Raw genomic sequence first — 19,582 nt, forward strand, 5'->3', positions numbered from 1 at the left:
TTATGCATTAATAAATAAAACATATTTAAACAAAATAAAATTACATTTAATTAAAAAAGACATTAAATTAAATTAAAATAAATAAAATTACATTAATATAAAAATAAGACAACACATTAAAATAAAATTATTAAAATATAAAAAGACATTTTAAAACTAAAACTAATTTAACAGTGTAAAACTCTTCTTCATTCTTCCATCCACTCCCTCTTGAAACCACGAGTTATTCGCTTGTACATCACTCACAATTTTTAAAAACAACCTTTTCGACATACGAAACCTATGACGAAAAACTTCTTCGTTGAATTTAGCTCCTCGACAAAATAATCTGCCATGAGGGTTTCATGGCCTTTCTCTCGATCACGACGAACAACTTTCTTTTTTCTAGATGTGCCCGTGTCTTCTAGTGCGACGACTTGCTCGATGAGATTTTGAAAAAAACAAATTAAGCTACTATCGCTTAAGGAAGAATCATCGTCTTCACTAATATCTGATAGTAAGTGACGCTAATTCATTAAACATTTTCACAGACTAGTACGAGTAAAAAAAATCCTTATACACCAAGAATATCAATGAAAATAAAGTCACACTGCTTTGTCTATTATTAACATCAATCCAAAACTGAATAAAGAACATAATATCAATAAATCAAGAATTACAACATGTAACACTTAAAAATTGAATCTTTTCGACTAATAACGGTTTTATATAGTGAATGATAAGCTAAGTTATTGAAGTTTCATGGTTTTTAGGGTCGACCCGAGCAGAGAAACTTTGTCTGGAGAAATCTGCTTGTAATCTTTCTCCAATGGTGCAGCTGCCAATCTTGAGATCTCCTTGTCCTCATTGTTCTTCCCTTTAGTCAGTTGCGCAATTGCAGAAGTGCACTATATCCACAAACACAAAAGGTCAAAAATACCCCTTTGTTAAGAAGCAAATAAAGGCGGTGTTCAGCCCAAAGGGTCAATAGCCGATTCCAGTTGCATATGGTTGATAACTAGAGGTGTAAACGAGTTGAGTCGCTCGTGAGCTACTCAAGATCAACTCACTAAAAGCTCGAATCGATCCAAGCATAAACGAGATCAAGCTTTATCTGGAGAGTGTTATTTATATAAATATATATATTTTTTATAATACATAATTACTTAGAGTATGGTTCCTACGAAAAGTGTGTTTTTCCTAGAAAGTCTACGAAGCGATCTTGTCCATCCGATTGGTGTGTTTAAGGGTTAAGATTAAATCAATGGCAATCTTGTAATAATTAACTATATTTAATAGATTGTTTTAAATGAGTAGGGGCAATTTCGTCCTTATGTGTATTTTAAACCAATCAAAAATAACCGTCAGAGATATCACATCTCCTTAATACACGCCTATTTCCCTCTCTCTCTCTTTCTCTCTCTAAACCCAAATTCGGAAACCCCCAAAATCATACCAAAAATACCTAAAATCATGGATAAAGATAAGAGATTTTCCTTGTTCCATATACGTAAGATCAAGCTTTCATTGTACTGTGTGTTTTACAAAGCGATTACGGGTGATTCTTGTTTGTAATTGACGGTATTTTGCTGGTTGCAGGGAAGAGATTCAAAAAGCAGGAAACTTTGGAAAGGATAGATAGCAGCGGAACAGTTACCGGAAGCCGATCGAAAGCTGGGGCGAAATCTGCTGATGTAAAACACATTTGTATGAATCTGCTTGCTGTTAAAACACAGTTGTATGAATCTGAATTGCTGTTAAAACATAGTTGTATGAATCTGAATGATAAAACACATTTGTATGAATCTGCTTGCTGTTAAAACACAGCTGTATGAATCTGAATGATAAAACACATTTGTATGAATCTGCTCGCTGTTAAAACACAGTTGTATGAATCTCAATGCTAAAACACAACTGTATGAATCTGCTTGCTGTTAAAACACAACTGTATGAATCTGAATGCTAAAACACAACTGTATGCAGCTGCTTGCTGTTAAAACACAACTGTTTGAATCTGAATGCTAAAACACAACTATATGAATCTGCTTGCTGTTAAAACACAGCTGTATGAATCTGAATGCTAAAACACAACTGTATGAATCTGCTTGCTGTTAAAACACAACTGTATGAATCTGAATAATAAAACACAGCTGTATGAATCTGCTTGCTGTTAAAACACATCACCAAGAACAAACTGTTAAAACACAGTACCAAGAACATGCTGATAGATTCCAGCAAGAAAACGAAGGAATGATTGATATTACGTGAGATCAGAAATCGAAAACAAAAAATTCCGAAATTTATGCATAGTTAGTTATTGAAGATAATTTCCTAAAATAAAAATAGATTGTGAAAGTACATAAATGCCCTTTTAGATAAAATCCTTCAATGCCACATGTCGCATTCTTATTGCTTCCTAGACTTTCTAGGAAAAACACACTTTCCACCCAACTCCTACTCTAATTACTTAATAAATATTATTATACATATAATTGTAATAAAATAATTAAATAATATATATTTTGTTATATGCAAAATTATAACTACAGATGTACACACACACACACACATGTAGACAATTGTGTGTATATAAATAATAAAATCAAATATTTGGTAAATAATAAACAAGTCGAACTCGAGCTTTGAAAAATATTAACGAGCCAAGCTCGAACTTAAGACAAGTTTTAAACGACCCAAGCTTGAGCTTTAGACATAAGAAAAAAACGAGCCAAGCTCAAGCTTAAGACAAAAGTTTTAAACGAACCAAGCTCGGGCTTTAGACATAAGAACAAAAACGAGCCAAGCTCAAGTTTAGGCAGTGTTTGGGATCAGCTCGACTCATTTACACCCCTATTGATAATAGACATAAGAAAAACATATTATCGAAATGAACAAATGAGAAAAGTAAGCTTTTACTAAATGACATTCGCCTTAATATTTAACTCATAAAAATAAACAAAAAAGTGTTTGTGGTATAAAAACTTTGAAAACGCAATTTTAGCCGTTATCCAACCCTAAAAGTTTAACCACTGCCAGTAAAGAACTATGTAATTAAGCCCTGCACAAGCATACAAATATAAAGAGTGGTAACTCACCAAGCAAATTCCGTACAGTGCTCTCGTGTTTCTTCCACCTGTCAACTCTATAGTTGATGCGTAATACTTCTTAGCCGTCTGAAGATTTTCAAGTCCACCGATTGTGTAAAGCACCTATTTTCCCACACCACAATCAACATACATTATTACATTAAAGAGGTGCTTAAATTTGCATTTTGAGGTTTTAATAGTCAGCTTTTTTTATACAAATTAGATAGAGGTTCAGTACTTTAGTACATATTACAATAATACTCACATCAGCATAAGCCAGGTGATGCAGTGGAATCATTGGTTGAGATAAGAGTAGCTCCTCATAGCAGAAAGCTGCTTGTTTATACCTAAACAAGGAAATAAAATTAGAATTAGAAAACACAAACCGAATGGTAATGATTTGCAACCAAAGTAATAAAAAATGGTTTGACTTTATATCCACACAAGTAAGAAAAGTTAACAAACGCTCACATTTGCAATGAAACGTATATTTCAGCAAGTTCTCTCCAGGCATCATGATCTGCCATAAATCTGGGAAAGGGTAAACATCACAACTTAAATACAAGTCAGAGTAAATAAGTTACTTGGGTGGCATATGCAAACATTAACCCATAACCAAAAAAACATATTTGTGATAAAAATAGAGAGTTCTTAAAATGAAAATAGAGCTCATAGAAGCATCTCAAATTAGGTTTAAAAAAGGGTAAATAAGAAATAAACTGGTTACTTTACTTGACCCCAAAAAAAAATCAATAATTAAACGAAGTGCTGATTCAGACACTAAAAACTGATTGTTACAACTTCAAGTCGCAATAATCAGATGAACATTCCAAAAAATTTAAAATACCCTAAAATGTGATAAGTTACTTACATTTCAAGATATTTACAGAGCCAATCAATGGCTCCTAAGATATCTCCCCGTGCCTTTGCCATGGCTACCCTCCTCATACTAATAACCTATAGATATTATCGAAAACAATCAGAAACAATATCCAATCAAAGTATTAGATTGTTTGGGTACCTTCTTCAGTTTAACAACTACAATTTGGGTAAACTGACTGATTTACTTTCTTTTTTTCTTCATTTAAATACAAAAAAGTGGCTCGGACATGGTCCTTATCGATGTATGTAATGAGAATAAAGAATCTCACTTGATCAAGTGCATTATCCTCTAGGAGGCTTGAATACGCCTTTTCAGCCTCAGCCCAAGAGCCCTTTGCTTCAAGCAACATTGCTTCTAACCTACCTGCAAAACACACCTATTACTAAGATCTTACCGAGACTTAACTAAACCAAGATGTCATGAAAATTAGAGAAATTTAACCGAAGAAGTTATCAGAGTACTAGAGATGGCAACTTCAACACATTAGTAAAAACTACGGTATATACACAGAACAGGTCTTTGATAAATACTTCAACTTGATATATATGTATATGTGTGCATTTTTTTGCATGAACTATTGCACTCACCAACTCGCTTGCTGTCCGGAAACTTCTTCTGTAAGACCTTAATGCAATCCTGCAAAAGTTTCATACTGATAAATCATAAAAGTAAAAATAGTTCAACAGAAAAATGTTAACACTGGATGAGGAGAATGCTACCTTTGCAACTTCAAGGCATTGGCAGTCGAGCGCAGCAATAGCTACATGCTCATAGTGAGACCATTCTACAAAATGTAAACCCATCATCACTTCATTTATCAACAAAACAAATATCACAAAATCATGCACAAATGATATAATAAAGCATAAAAATGGTCATGCTTTGTTTATTTAGTTTATAGCTAGTATGGTTACTTTCTTACTTAATCAATTATAATTAAGATTATTATTATTATTACTATTATAATTGGTACTATTTTCATCATTATTTATTGTTTCAACTTTCCTAATGCATATTTTCTTGTCTACTTGGATAGCATTTTAGATAGCCTTACACAATTAAAAGTAGCCCATCTGATCACAAAGTCAAAGTCAAATTCAAAGTCAAAATTATAACCAAAATTCCATTAAAAAAACACATAACACAAAAAACCAATCAATGATCTCTAAAACCCACAAACATAACAATCAAAGTAACACAAAAACTAGCAACAATTGATCAAATAACAACATAAGAAAAAGAACTTTACCATCTGGGCCCAAAGCAGAGCGTTTCTTGGGGTCATTCAAAAGGGCTAAACCATGCTTCAAGACCTTATCAGAACGACGTAGTTTGAGCTTCCGAACAAGAGAGAGATACTCCCACGCACCACTACCACCGTTTTCAACTTGATTCTCGAGTTGTTGCAGCTGTGATTCTTCTGTTTTACACACCATCTTGATCAATGGCTTCAGATTCACGATGTTTTGGAGTAAATTAGGAACACGGGCAAACGGGTTTGGGTAATTATAATAGCCGTCTGCATCAAGATCCCACCCGATTGAAAAGATTCTAAGGTGTAAACGAGCCGGCTTCTTGTACTCGAGTTTGGCTTGTTTAACTTAATACGGCTCGTGTTTTGCTCGTTTAGAGCTCTATTTTTAAATCTTAATAATGTCACGGGCCAAATATAAAACTGACCACATAACACTAAACTTAGGGGCTGTTTATTTACCTCTTAATGAGACTCTTAATGGTTCAGACATCTTACTGGTTCAGCACTTAATAGTTCAGACTGTTTGTTTCGCGAGCAAATGTCTGAATGGTTCAGACATTTGCCTCTGAATGGTTAAGAATTATACAGAGTCTGAATGGTTAAGACCTCTAATCTGAATTGGTCAGACATTTACCTCTGAACGGTTAAGCATTATAATGGCTCTTAATGGTTCAGACCTCTTACTGATTTAGCACTTAATGATTTAGACATGTTACTGGTTCAGCACTTAACCATTCAGAAGTTGCCAAACAACCTTTTAGTTCGTGAGTAGATTTCAAGCTTAGGCTTAATTCATAAGTAGATTTTCAAGCACAGGTTGACTTGTTTATTAATTATCTACTTTTATAACTATTTTAATATTTGTAAATGGGTTATAGACTCATGTATTACATAAGCTTAAGGATAGAAAATGAAAGGGTTTAGATAATCATAGAGTTGATCGGGTTCTTTAGAAAAAAAAAAGATGTTTTTAGAATAAATATGTTATTGTTGAGGTTGCTTGCGTTTGAATGATAGAACGATTATAAATTTCGAATCACTTTTTATATTTCATATTATTTCTTGTATCGCACATGATAAATATAAATTTTGATATGAATACATATAACTCTAATATTGAACTATACATACAAAATTAGAGAAGATATAACATTATTCATTTTAAATGATGCGTTTACAAACAAAGAATTCTATTTTTGAATATAAAAGAATTAATATATTATAATTCAAAATTAATATTTTCTTATTTTTAAAAAATGTTATCAAAGTAAGAGATAGCATATAATTAGGGGTAGCCCGGGCTACCCCTCAACTTTGTTGGCGAAGTGCAAATTAGTGCAAAAAACTTCTTTTTCTTCTCCATTTTATGTATCGTATGCCCCTTAACAAATATTAGGATACCCCTAAATCCAAAAAAAAATAGAATACCCCTGAATTTTTCTTTTAGATCTGGCACTACTAAGAGCATATATATTTTACATATATATATATATATATATGTGTGTGTGTGTGTACCGTTTGTGAAAACGTTAATTATAAACATGATAACGTTACGTCAAATAGTGACGGGTGTATGAATTTTTGGTTATCTCATCTTCTTTCATTAAGTTTGTTTTTATTTATTAAAGTAGAGATATTTTATTAAAGTATAGGTAAGTAGATAACCAATATTAATTATTAAGAATTATGAGTATCGAAGAGATATAATTATGAATATAAGATTATTTTATAATATATATATATAAAATCCAATTCATTTAATATGGCAGTTTACTCTTATATTATTATTATTATTGATAGTGAAGAAGATATTGTCGTATGAATATAAGATTATTTTAATATATATATATATATATATATATATAGGTAAAGTGTAGAATACAAATCCCCTAATCCTACATTACATACGCGACAGTAGTGGCCGTACACGTGTCCTGGTTCGTTTTTCTTTGATAAGGTTAAATCAGACAATGAATTCAATCATCTGAGGGCAAATTCGTCTCTTCATTCAATCAGCGAGAAGTTCGTTACACTAATATCCCGGTAATTATCATTCGAATCAGTTTCAAATTTTTCATAATTCTCAATTGCAGTTTTCGTTCTTCTGCGTTAGGGTTTCATTCAATTGTTTTTTTCGATGGATCCACAGAGCAGCACTGGACGAACAGATGTTGATTTTGAAGAAACTCGACCGATCGGTGATCATGCTCAATTATCTGCATATCAGAGAGTTTCGATTGAGGATGTTTTAAATCCGCAACCTGCAAATCCAAATCCAAATCCAAATGCAAGTACAAGTGTTGTAAACGAAGAGACGAATGGTAATTATGTTAATGCTGATCTTTAAATTGTTCGTATACTTGTTTTTGTTTAATCGTAGCAATGATTTTGCATTGTTGTAGCTGTTTTTGAAGTTTGATTGTTGAGTATATTTTGATTTGAAAGCAACATGTATAAGTTCGCATGTTATGAGTTTTTCAATTCACATGTGATGTTTATTCTGTTACAGATTTTCGCATGTTTTGATATAATAAATCGCATGTGTAAAACATATTCATCAGAATCATCATTTCGCATGTTATGGCTCATACAATTCGCACGTGTTGTTTGTCGCACGATGAAATTGTGCATTTATTAATATATCTTAATATATTGTGTTCTATGTCTTAATATGGAAGGTAGTTACTTGGGTATTTCATATTAAAATAGTAATTTATTATGTAGGTAGGGTGGTAAGTTCAGTAGTATTTATTGTAAAATTGATCATTACATGTCAAATTACAGTCACGTCGATAATAAATTAAGTTTTTTATATAAAATAGTTAATTTTTATTTATTTTAGTTATTAATTCGTAATTTTTATTTCATTTTTTAGGACAAAGTAATTTGAAAGTATTAGCAGCATTTTATTCAAATTCGCATTTGATTCGAAAACGAATTCGCAAACTTTAAGAAATCTCAAAGATAATTAACTTTTTTTGAAATCGCATGTGTAAAAGCATGAATTCGCAAACTATAAGAAATTTGAAAGATTATTAACTTTTTATGAAATCGCATGTGTAAAATCATGAATTCGCACATCATAAGACATCTTAAACATATTACCTTTTTTTTGTAAACGCATGTAATGTTACATGATTTCGCAAACTTTACAAAAAACACAACCTTTCTTTTTGTCTGAAATATTTTTCGCACGTTTGAAATGTATTTCGCATTTTTTATATGATTTTCATCCTGCATCATCTTCTTTGATAGATGGTCTATCGATTTGTTTCTGTTCTGAACTTCCAAATTCAGCAGAATTTCAATTCGCAGAAGGAGTTGGTGAATAAGAATCGATCAATTTTTTATTACTTGTTGGATTTTCGAATACGATTTTGAACAAGAATCTTACGGTATGATTTTGAGGTTTTGTTTGCTGATTATCAGGGGTTTTTGATTTCGTAATGGACGATTTTAACCTTGGCGGTTTCATATATATATTTTAATTTTATTAATTTAATAGTTAAGCACGGGGTTTAATTGAGATGATCTGACGGTTGTGGTTATAGCGTACGTAATGTACGATTAGGCATATTGTATGATTTCCGGCCTCTCTCTCTCTCTCTCTATATATATATATATATATATATATAATCCAATCCATTTAATATTTATATTTATTATTATTCTTGAGAGTGAAGAAGATATTGTCGTATGACATTCATTGGAATACTTTATTAGAATTAGATGATAATAATAATAATTTTATATGTAACATATATAGTATATTAAATATTTTTATCATAATTTTATGTATAATAAAAAATTATATAAGTAAAAGGCTCATTTAATCTCTTGAGCTAACTTGAGCACCATATATAATGTTCGGGATCGAGCTCAACAATTTTTTTAGTAAATTGATATTGAGTAGCTAACATGCGGTCTGACGCATTTATACTTATATTCTTAGTCCTAGATTATATATTTTCGGTGTTGCTATAGATGCACGGTGCTCAGGCACTAGGTAACGTTATTATATGGGTCGTATGACAGTGTGAAATGCTTATACAGGTCGTGTGACTTTTTTGGTAGTCACTTCTTTGTCAATTGTCACATGACATCATACGAGTCGTATAACTGAGCGACATCAGTCCTAAGACACACATAAAAATATTATTGCACTTATGATGTACAATCTAGCGTGATATACGACTCGTATGGCCATTTGCACCATCTCATGTGACTCGTATATCCATTACGCCACATATGACAGATCAACGCTGTCTTGATATCATGTCACTTATGTTTGTTTAAACCGACCAAATGTATGTGATTATTCAAGTATATGATTAGTTATTTAACATTTGGTGGGTATGAAATAGGTAATGAGGTATTGTGAATTACCCGAACTCGTTTACCTACAGTAAAACCGAATATAATATTATATTATATAAATCTTAAAAATATAATAAACATTATGTCATATTTTTTATAAATTTAAAATTGTTAAAATTATAGAATTATTAGAAATGTAGTTGAGTAGTTAACATTTAAAAACGTTTCTTCACGTGAGTTTAAGATTGAGTTTCAAGTAATAGGAACCGCAAGGTCCCCAATAAGTAACTTTAACCACATAAGATCATAAACAAGTATACACTAACCCGAGTGTAAACCCGTGAACTCAATGCATAATAAGAGTAACGGGGATGGGTAATAAGCGTCACACCCTGACTTTTGCGGAAGCGTGATTATGTGTGACTTGCTTAATATCATTGCATTTAACCATAACAAACAACTATATGATAAAACACAAGATGTTCATCCATTAATTAAGTTTCAAAACATCACAAACAACATTGTCTTAGAATCCAACCACGGACTTCAAATCCAAATTACAAACCATTCAAATTGTTTTAGAGTTCCAAAAGGACTCGACAAAAGATACTAATAAAAACTAGGCTTTGAACTATGTATCTTATCCGGGATAAGATACACAATCCAAACCCTTAGACACCGGATGGCATCTTTTATTTCCAACATCACTGGAAACTTCCAAACGCCCGCCAGATCCACATTTAATTTCCTGAAATACATGTAATTTGAAAACATCAACAAAAGTTGAGCGAGTTCATGTGTTTTGTATGTGTGCACGAATAAACCTTTGAAATCATTGTAAGTATGTATGTTTGTAAACCCGGTATGAAAACAAACAAGGAAAACATATCGATTAATGGTTTGCAAGGCCATTAATATGTGTGACGTGATGCAGGAAGGCTCAGACCTAGCAGATTTTGCACCGGGCTTCCAGCTGTAAGACATAGTCACCTCATGGGCCAAACCCTGGTCCACATGGGCGGGGCTCGCTACACCCAAATAGATCTATTACCCATGTCCCTTGGTCCTACTACGAGGATTAATGGTCTTAAGCATTATACCCACCACTCACATGATCAAGCAGTACATTCCTTAGCTAACCATACCATGTATAAACGTTTGTAATCAGTTTGTAACATGTACTTCACCCCCGAATTATAAAACAAAAACAGTTAAAGAAAAGGGGGACATGAACTCACGGTTTTGCGTTCTTCAATCCGACTGTAACTCAAAGTTTCCTGTGGTGTACACGACTACCTACAACGTACTACGATCCATTAGACGAGCGGGTCGTGCCTTGACTTAGTATTACTTAGTGTCTTTGAGTTACGTTTCATCGTGTCTTCAATATTATTCCAAGTTATATAATTATTGAGTTAATTACATAGTTAGTCCCGGTGGTTTACCCAAAGTAACATACTTAGGTACTAATAGTTTAAAATCACATTCTAGGGTATTAACTTTTCATTTTGTAACGTTTGGAGGTATTAACGTTATTTATAGGTTTAAAATCACATTATGTTAGTACCTAAGTATGTTATTTTGTGCAAACCACATGGATTAACTATGTTAATACCCTAGAAGTTAATACCTCCAAACGTTACAAAATGAAAAGTTAATACCCTAGAAGGTGATTTTAAACTATTAGTACCTAAGTATGTTATTTTGTGCAAACCACAGGGACTAACTATGTAATTAACTCTATAATTATTTGTTAAAATAATACATATTTTAACTTAAATTATATTTATTAAATTTTGGACTAATAGTTAAAATAATATATTTTAACTTGTTACCCTTTATGTATTTATACATGTATATCCTTCCCAAGGATGGATGTATTTGTATTCGTATTCTTATACTTGTATATTTTTGCCAAGTATCGGTGGCGTATTCCGGTGTGTATTTATACGTATGAGAATACGTATTTTATTGTGTTTATTAAGTATCCTTATACTTAATTTTTCTATTAACTTTTCCGGAATAATATCTTTAATAAAAATACATCAATATATATTTCCAAAATATATATTTTGAGAAATATTACTTAGAAAAATTATTAATAATTTTTCCCTTGGCAAATATATTTATAAATCTCATACAAGTCTCAAAAATAATACATTTCCAAGTCTAACTTAGAAAATATACATAAATCCATTTTTCTTCCAAAAATAATACATCTTCTAATAATTCCAAGAAAATATATATATTTTTTATTCACCCAAAAATAACATATTTTCTCCTTGTCAAAAATATGATATATTTTGTAATAATTGTAAAAATCATATTTTTGTTCTTTTGGTGTCCAAAATTCTTGTTACCAAAATATACTTATGAATAAACTTTCCGGAATATTTTGGTGAGTCATATTCCTCTGTTCGGTTTCTCCAATATATGGTATAATTCATATGTACATTCTCTTGGAATTTTGGTAATATTTTGGATTGTAATTTTTGGTATTTTGATGAGTTATATTATTTCAAGTCCTAAAATAATATAACTAATACACATAATATACAAATAATCACACACATGGTGACATCTAAATATATATTTTCCTAAATACATATTTAGTCACTTTTATTATCAAAAACCAACCTCCAATATTTATAATTTTTGTAACAAAATTTATGGCAAACTTTATGTGAAATTCATGGTTAAAAATATATTTGTAAATATTTGTTTAAAATATTTTTCTAAGTGTTTAATTTTTAGAAAAATTTTGTCATAGTTTCCCCTAAAAATGGAGGTTTTCATGCCTTCAAGGGATAACATTTTCTTTTGTAAATCAACACAATCAACAACAAACAAATCTACACTTACCATTTGCCAAAATCAAGCATAAACTACTACCTCATGAACTTGAAAAATTATAAAAATGTGTAGTAACTTACTAGTGTATTTAGTAAGTCTAGTTACCCTTTAAAGTGTGGTTGTTTATTTAAAAACTTCATTTTTAAAGAAATTAGATCTTCACAACTTGTATATCATTTTTCTAAAAATATTTCTTCTTGGATTCTTCTTGTTAAATACATGATCCTACACTTGATTAACCACTAAAAATGTGGTTTATTTCTTTAAGAACCAAGATTAAGTAAACTTTGTATTTTTAACTTGATTTCTTGAAAATCATTCTTGAAAACATTCTTGAAATCATAGATCTACAAGACTTTACATACACTTTGATCATCACTTAACAAGAAAACAATGTATTCTTTCAAGTTCATGATTCTCATGAGGATGATCTATGGATCTTTAACATTTTCATCCTCTCATCTTGCTAGATTATGTTTTTAATCATTATCTAGCAAGATCATATGATGATCAACATCAAAAACATGAGCAAACAAGAATCAACAAGTATAACAACACATAGACATCATGATTTTGTATGATTTTAAGCTTATGTTCAAGTTTCAAGTTCAAGATTCTTAGTGTTCATCATGATCATCAACTTGTATCTTCTTTTAACCACTAAAATAAGATGTAAAATGAAGAGTATGATGTTCTTACTACTAGCTCAAGGCTAGGGAGGATCACTAGCTGAAATGGAGTGGATAAAAGCACAGGAGAAAGGTCTTTCAACTTCCGAAAGCTCCAAGCTTCCTTGTAGTGTGTGAAAGAATGAATGTTATGGACCTTAAGGTTTCTTATATAATCACTAACACATAATTTTCCAATGGTTTTTGTGTTTTTAAAGAACCAACATGATCTATTATAAAATTCCATAAAATCTTGGTGTGGGGCTCTTGTTGGCCGATTACTAGGTGGGGGGGGGGGGTCTTAGGCTTAGGTAGTAACTAGATAGTTAGTTTAGTTAGTTATAATTCAAGTATTAGTTAGGTGTTTAGTTATTTATATGATATATAGTGTGTTATGATGTTCGGGAACCATAACTAGCTTGGTAATGTTAAAACAATGCTTCTAGTGAAAATTTGGTGTTTCGGGTATTGTCCGGTTGTTCGGTTGGTTAACGGTTCGTTAAGGTGCTAAACTACACAGTTTAGTGTGCTTTATGTTACCTTTCGTGAGAGTTTTGATTCCCGACACTTAGGAAAGCATTTAGGACCATTTAACCATATTTCTGCATGATATTAGTGTGTTTAAATGTTGATTATTGCTGATTTTTGCTGAAATCGGCAATTTAAGCGAGTTTCAGGCACTTTCCGGCACTTACTATTACTAGGAAGGCAGTTTTGTGATCCTTACTTTCCTACACACTATACTAGTGTAATACTTGGTTTCTGGCTAATTCTGTGTTTCAATAAAATGTATGTTTATGTACTGAACTCCGTCAGCATTTTTCTGCTTTGTCTGATAACTGTGCTAATTGTGTTTTGTGCATCATTTGAATCAACAAAGTTAGCATGCAATAATGATATGTCATTTGAAATATGTGATGCACATGTATGTATAATGCAATTATCAGAAAGCAATCCAAGTCATTAATTGTAATTCAGCACAGTCATTAAGCACTAATCATTGTTTAATAATTGTACGGATACCTGGAATTTTGACAGTTGTCACAATAAGTAATAAGTATCAGGAGAGAGTATGAGATACGAGGCATGGTTTTATAATTTGGTATGATATAAGATTGCTAATGGGGGTGTTTGAGGTTCCTTTTAACTTATGACTTATTAAATTCTATCTTAACATTTTCTCCGTTTCAAACTATAAAACTCTTTCTCAACCCTTGTCCAAACAAACACTAACCTAGGGCTGGCATATCGTGTATACCCGTACACGATAAGACACGACACGACACGACACGACACGACACGACACGACGCGACACGACACGACACGATAAGACACGATACACGAAATCCCATACACGAACACGACATGATAACTTATCATGTCCTTTTTTTCAAACACGAACACGACACGACGCGACACGACACGACACGATAAGACACGATACACGAAATCCCATACACGAACACGACATGATAACTTATCATGTCCTTTTTTTCAAACACGAACACGACACGATATACACGACAATTACCTGTTAATACCTTCGACTGTTATACACAAAAATTACCTGTTAATACCTGTTAACACGAACACGACATGCTATCTGAGAGTTACAGAGGGAGTTTAGGGTTTTTTTTTAATTGAATGAGAAATGAAAATAGAAAGGAATTAAGGAACCCACACGCACATGGCTGAAGAGTTTTATTTAATTTAATTTCTTATCGTGAACTAACGGGTATTAACAGGTAAACATGTATTTGACCTGTTTATACACGAAAATTAACAGGTAATCTCGTGTCTACCTGTTTGGTACACGATACCTGTTAACTTCGTGTAGGTTTATATCATGTATTCGTGTATTCATGTAAAATTAACACTAACACTAACCCAAACACCCACAATATATATATGTCCATTGTCCAATATCTAACCCATTTCCTAAAGTAAAAAAGGAAGAAAAATCATCAGGTCAGTGACGCCGACTCTCCTCGCTTTGAAGCTCACAAATGGCTGCAGTACGAGAATTACAGAAAGATTTGGAGGCAAAAGCCAATGATCTCAGCAAAATCCAAAAGGGCAAGTCACCATCTTCATCTTCATCTTCTTGCATTATTTTTTCAGATCCTAACTAACACTATGATTGATTTGTTACTACAGACATATCCAAAAACCATCAAGTCAGAAAGAAGTACACCATTCAACTCGGTGAAAACGAGCTCGTTCTTAAGGTCTTTTCATCTGCCATTACTCTTTAGTCTTTACATAAACGGGTCATTGATGTTTTGAAGATATTTTATGCCAATTTTTAGGTTTACAAAATGGTACCAATAGCTTTAGGTTCATTCCTAATTTGGTTTCAAAATCTTGGGTAATTTTTAATGTGAAAAGAAAGCTGTATTTTTTGATCCAAGCTACACGTCGTTCACTAGCTTGTAGAGGTGTATTATACTAGTTGTGTATTTAAGTCAGTGTAATCCCTGCTTGCGGTGTGCGCATATAATGTATATATGTGTGGACCCCTCAGGGGCAAAGTGAAAGTGCTTTTACTAATTTCGTGAAAATAACGTTAAAAGAGGCGGAGGATTAATCATGCATTATGTGGTGGCGTTGATAGCCGAAAGACAAGGGGGTACATGCACAAATCGGCCTTTGTCTCAATTGCTGAGTGTTATGTGCCTTATGTCCAAGGCTTGATGCAAAGCTACTATCGAGCCGGAGGTCTCACTGGAAGTAGCCTCTCTGTTCCTATGGGGTAGAGGTAAGGCTGTCTACATCTTACCCTCCTCAGACCCTACCTTAGCTTTGCTATTGGTGGGATTTACTGAGTATGATGATGATGGTATCATAGTCTAGAAGGTGTACATGGGTAACATCAAACTCTAGGTAGTCAAAGGCTCAAGGCCCAAAGGGTGGGCTTGTCGCCTAGGCGCAAGACGCTTAAAAAGCACACACCCGATACAAGCAAGGAGCGCATCTATTCAAGGACATTTTTAGCTGTTTCAGAACAGTTCCGGCAGGTTTCATACCAGTTCAGGCGTGCCTGTGCGCCTTGCTGCCCTCGAGGCGGTTTGTCCTTGCCTCGCCTCGCCTAGGCACGACTCACGAGTCTTGACTATGAAGATTAAACTCTATATATAAAGCCTTTTTGTAACTCTATTATAAACACAATCAATATACATTTATTTACCCTTTTGGTTTATCTAGCTGAATGATTTTTATGACGTGTCAGAAGTTGGTGATTTTTATAGTTTTGTCACTTTGTGTTTCTAGATTGGATTTTTTTTTTTTATCAAAGTTGAGTGGTTCTGGTAATATATGTTATGGTCGGAGTGACCAAAGAGCGACCGCAAATTGATATTCCTTTATAGTTACTTGTATATAGTTTTAATTGTTCTCTTATCTTGTTGTGTTTGTAAAGGAGTTGGATTTGTTGAACGATGATGCAAATGTCTACAAATTGATAGGACCAGTGCTGGTAAAGCAAGATCTTGCGGAAGCAAATGCAAATGTTCGGAAGAGAATTGAATATATTTCAGCTGAATTGTACGTCTGCTTTATGTTAAATATCATCCCAAGCTTACAACTGCCTGTTTTTTAGAACTAATGATTATTTTTTTTTTAATTTAAAAAGGTTCTAGTTTGCTTGATGTGCATGTCTCCTTTTGAGATTCTATAAATAATCGTTTTTAGGGCTGCAAACGAACCGAACAAACACGAACAAGACCTTGTTCGTGTTCGTTTGTTAACAGATATTTGTGTTCACGAACGGTTCATGAACACTTACCGAACGAGATTTTATGTTCGTGTTCGTTTGTTAAGGAAACGAACTTGTTCATGTTCGTTTGTTTTTGTTTGTTAATATTAGGCAACGAACGTTGATGAACAAAAATGAGCACAAACTAATGTTCATGAACACAAATGGAAACAAACGAATACAAACAACCGTTAAAAAACAAAATATATAAAACACTAACACTTATTAAATATGTTATTTGTTGGAATTTTGAAATATATAAATAAAACATAAAAACTAAAAACACTAATGAACTATCGAACACAAACGAACGCGTTACTGAACGTTCACGAACATAAATGAATGAACGTGGCATCTGTTCATGTTTGTTCATTTAGTTAAATGAACGAAATTTCTTGTTCGTGTTCGTTTGTTTAATAAACGAACGAACACAAACGAACTTCCCACCGAACAGTTCAAACGAACGAACACAAACGAACTTCCCACTGAACAGTTCACGAACTGGTCGCCGAACGTTTGGTTCGTTTGCAGCCCTAATCGTTTTCATTGCATTGCATTGAAGGAAGTAACCGATCATACAATTAAAAGCTGTTTCGGAGTTCTATGGCCTTCTTTTTGGTTAATTAATCTAACGGTCTATCTGATTTTCATCAACAGGAAGCGACTTGATTCAACTCTTCAGGATTTGGAGGAAAAGCAAAATAGCAAGAAAGAGGCGGTCAGTTACTCTTTCTCTGTTCATGTTGTAATAATATATTGTAGGTGAAGATTTTTATTCATTTGTTATGATAGTGTTGGTCTCGTTTATATAACTAATTAACTATGGAGTCTAGGCTTGACTTATACCTACTAACTACTAAGAACCTTGTGAGTGGGGTTTAATGTTTATTCTATGAACCGGTCTGTGTTCCATTGAATTGCAACATGAGTTGAATAGGCAAGGGTTCTTTGTAGGCAGTTTCTCTGCACCGCTTACTTTGGATAGTTGTCTTGCGAATTTTGTCTAAACCAGTCTCGTTTCCTCGAAGTTTTTCATGGTTATTGGCCATATCGTATTGTGGTTTGAAAATAATATTCCTGAACTTGGTTTTAAAAAGGCACGGGGCAGTTCAAGGCGCTTAGGGTCTTAGAAGCCGAGGTGCGAGCGAAAGCACTAGCCCCACGCATCTGTATTGCCCAGTATTAATAAAATACTTATAAGTTAATTCTGGATAAGATTTAATGCTTGTTAATCAACAGTCAACACCTAAAAATAAGATAATAAGTGAAATACAGAATTTAATAACAAAATTGTGTGTATATCTTGAAGAAAATAGATGCCTCTTTTTACCATTTCAACTAGAGAAATTTAAGACAAAGTCTGTATGTACTCAACCTGCTTCCTTTGTTGTCCGAGCTGTAAATATGATTTAGGAGGTTTTATGCGTAATAAATACACTTTTGACTTTCAACTCATGTAACCCAGTTGAATTGTCTCCTTCATGCTATTTTTTTTTTATTTTACCCGTTTAAATAAAACATATCCCAAATCTTCCCGTTTATAAATGAATGGGTCAAAATTGTCTATGCTCAGATATTCATTGTTTCATAAGTTAGCTAACACCTTGTCTACCCGCTGCGGTGTGCACATATAATGTATATATGTGTGGGCCCTCGGGGGGGCAAAAGTGAAATTGCACTAATTTTAACATTATTTCACTAATATCGTGAAAATAACATTAAAAGCGGCGGGTGGTTAATCATGCATCATGTGGTAGCGTTGATAGCCGAAAGACAAAAGGGTACATGCACTAATTGACCTTTGTCTCGATTGTTGAGTGTTATGTGCCATATGTCCAAGGCTTGATATCGAGCCGGGGGTCTCACTGGAAGCAGCCTCTCTATTCCTAGTGGGTAGAGTTAAGGCTGCCTACATCTTACCTCCTCAAACCCTACATTAGCTTTGCTATTGGTGGGATTTACTGAGTATGATGATGATCATTAGAATTGCAGTGCAGAATTTTTAAAATAGCTGCATATTGTGCTTTTAACTTTATTAGTTTATTTAACGACATATAAGATAAGTTGCATATTTACCATTATGGCCTCATGATTCTTAAATCCAGATTTCATGCATTTTAACATTTATTTTTGTTTTCTGAACGGCGTATTTTGGCATTTATGATATATGGCGATAAGCATCTAAATATCAATCTTTCATCTTCCAGATGTTCAAGTTACAACAAAGGATTCAATCTCTTCAGGCTGGAAAAGATAAGGCTTGATTTGCAGTATGAGAAGTCTGCATTTGAGTGCAGTTGTTTTTGCTCTTTTTTTGAATTGTTCCATCTTTGTTATCATGGCAAATTCGGGTTAAATATATGTAGAATCTTGATTTAAGGTACAACTTTGTTTTAGAGGTGGCGATTTCATTATTCGTATCTTGAAAACGGATTGATTTGGGCTGTGTTTTCTCTGTTGTGGTTAAAAGTTGAAACTAACTTGAAACATTGCTAGAAACTAAACGTCAAGCAGATTGTCCTAAGTGTTTTCAAAAATTAAATTTATTGTCAGCGTAATATATTTTTTTTATAACTTATTAGCTATTTATAAGCTTTTAAGGAATGACAGAACATGTTTACATTTCAGTCCAGGCTGCTAAAAGTGGGTAAATTTAGATTATTATCCCAACCCAACTGGTACACTAAATACCTAATCCGTTAGACCCGCCGATATATCATGCAACTGCTTTAACTATCTCATCTTTTCGCCAAACAAGTATATCTCAAATGTTCTTGTGTTTATTG

General features: G+C 33.0%; 2 protein-coding genes and 1 non-coding gene across 3 annotated transcripts; 1 reads left to right on the forward strand and 2 right to left on the reverse strand.

The window, feature by feature from the left end:
- Positions 1 to 581: 581 nt before the first annotated feature.
- Positions 582 to 4,023, reverse strand: LOC110888468. The gene is made up of 3 exons (XR_004870980.1): positions 3,937 to 4,023; positions 3,075 to 3,188; positions 582 to 887 (listed from the first exon to the last, which is right to left on the reverse strand). It is a non-coding gene; the product is annotated as an uncharacterized LOC110888468 (transcript).
- Positions 4,024 to 4,595: 572 nt separating this feature from the next.
- Positions 4,596 to 5,394, reverse strand: LOC118479375. Its single transcript, XM_022135994.2, has 2 exons — positions 5,198 to 5,394; positions 4,596 to 4,732 (listed from the first exon to the last, which is right to left on the reverse strand). The coding sequence occupies exons 1-2, from the start codon at positions 5,382 to 5,384 to the stop codon at positions 4,596 to 4,598; spliced, it is 324 nt and encodes a 107-aa protein (XP_021991686.2). The 5' UTR covers positions 5,385 to 5,394.
- A 9,572-nt stretch (positions 5,395 to 14,966) lies between these two features.
- LOC110890575 (prefoldin subunit 6) lies at positions 14,967 to 19,249 on the forward strand. The gene is made up of 5 exons (XM_022138188.2): positions 14,967 to 15,118; positions 15,200 to 15,270; positions 16,461 to 16,585; positions 17,454 to 17,514; positions 19,004 to 19,249. The coding sequence occupies exons 1-5, from the start codon at positions 15,049 to 15,051 to the stop codon at positions 19,058 to 19,060; spliced, it is 384 nt and encodes a 127-aa protein (XP_021993880.1). The 5' UTR covers positions 14,967 to 15,048; the 3' UTR covers positions 19,061 to 19,249.
- The last annotated feature ends 333 nt before the right edge of the window (positions 19,250 to 19,582 follow it).

This window comes from Helianthus annuus, chromosome 11, assembly GCF_002127325.2.
Source record: "Helianthus annuus cultivar XRQ/B chromosome 11, HanXRQr2.0-SUNRISE, whole genome shotgun sequence".
In the NCBI taxonomy this organism is placed as follows: domain Eukaryota; kingdom Viridiplantae; phylum Streptophyta; class Magnoliopsida; order Asterales; family Asteraceae; genus Helianthus; species Helianthus annuus.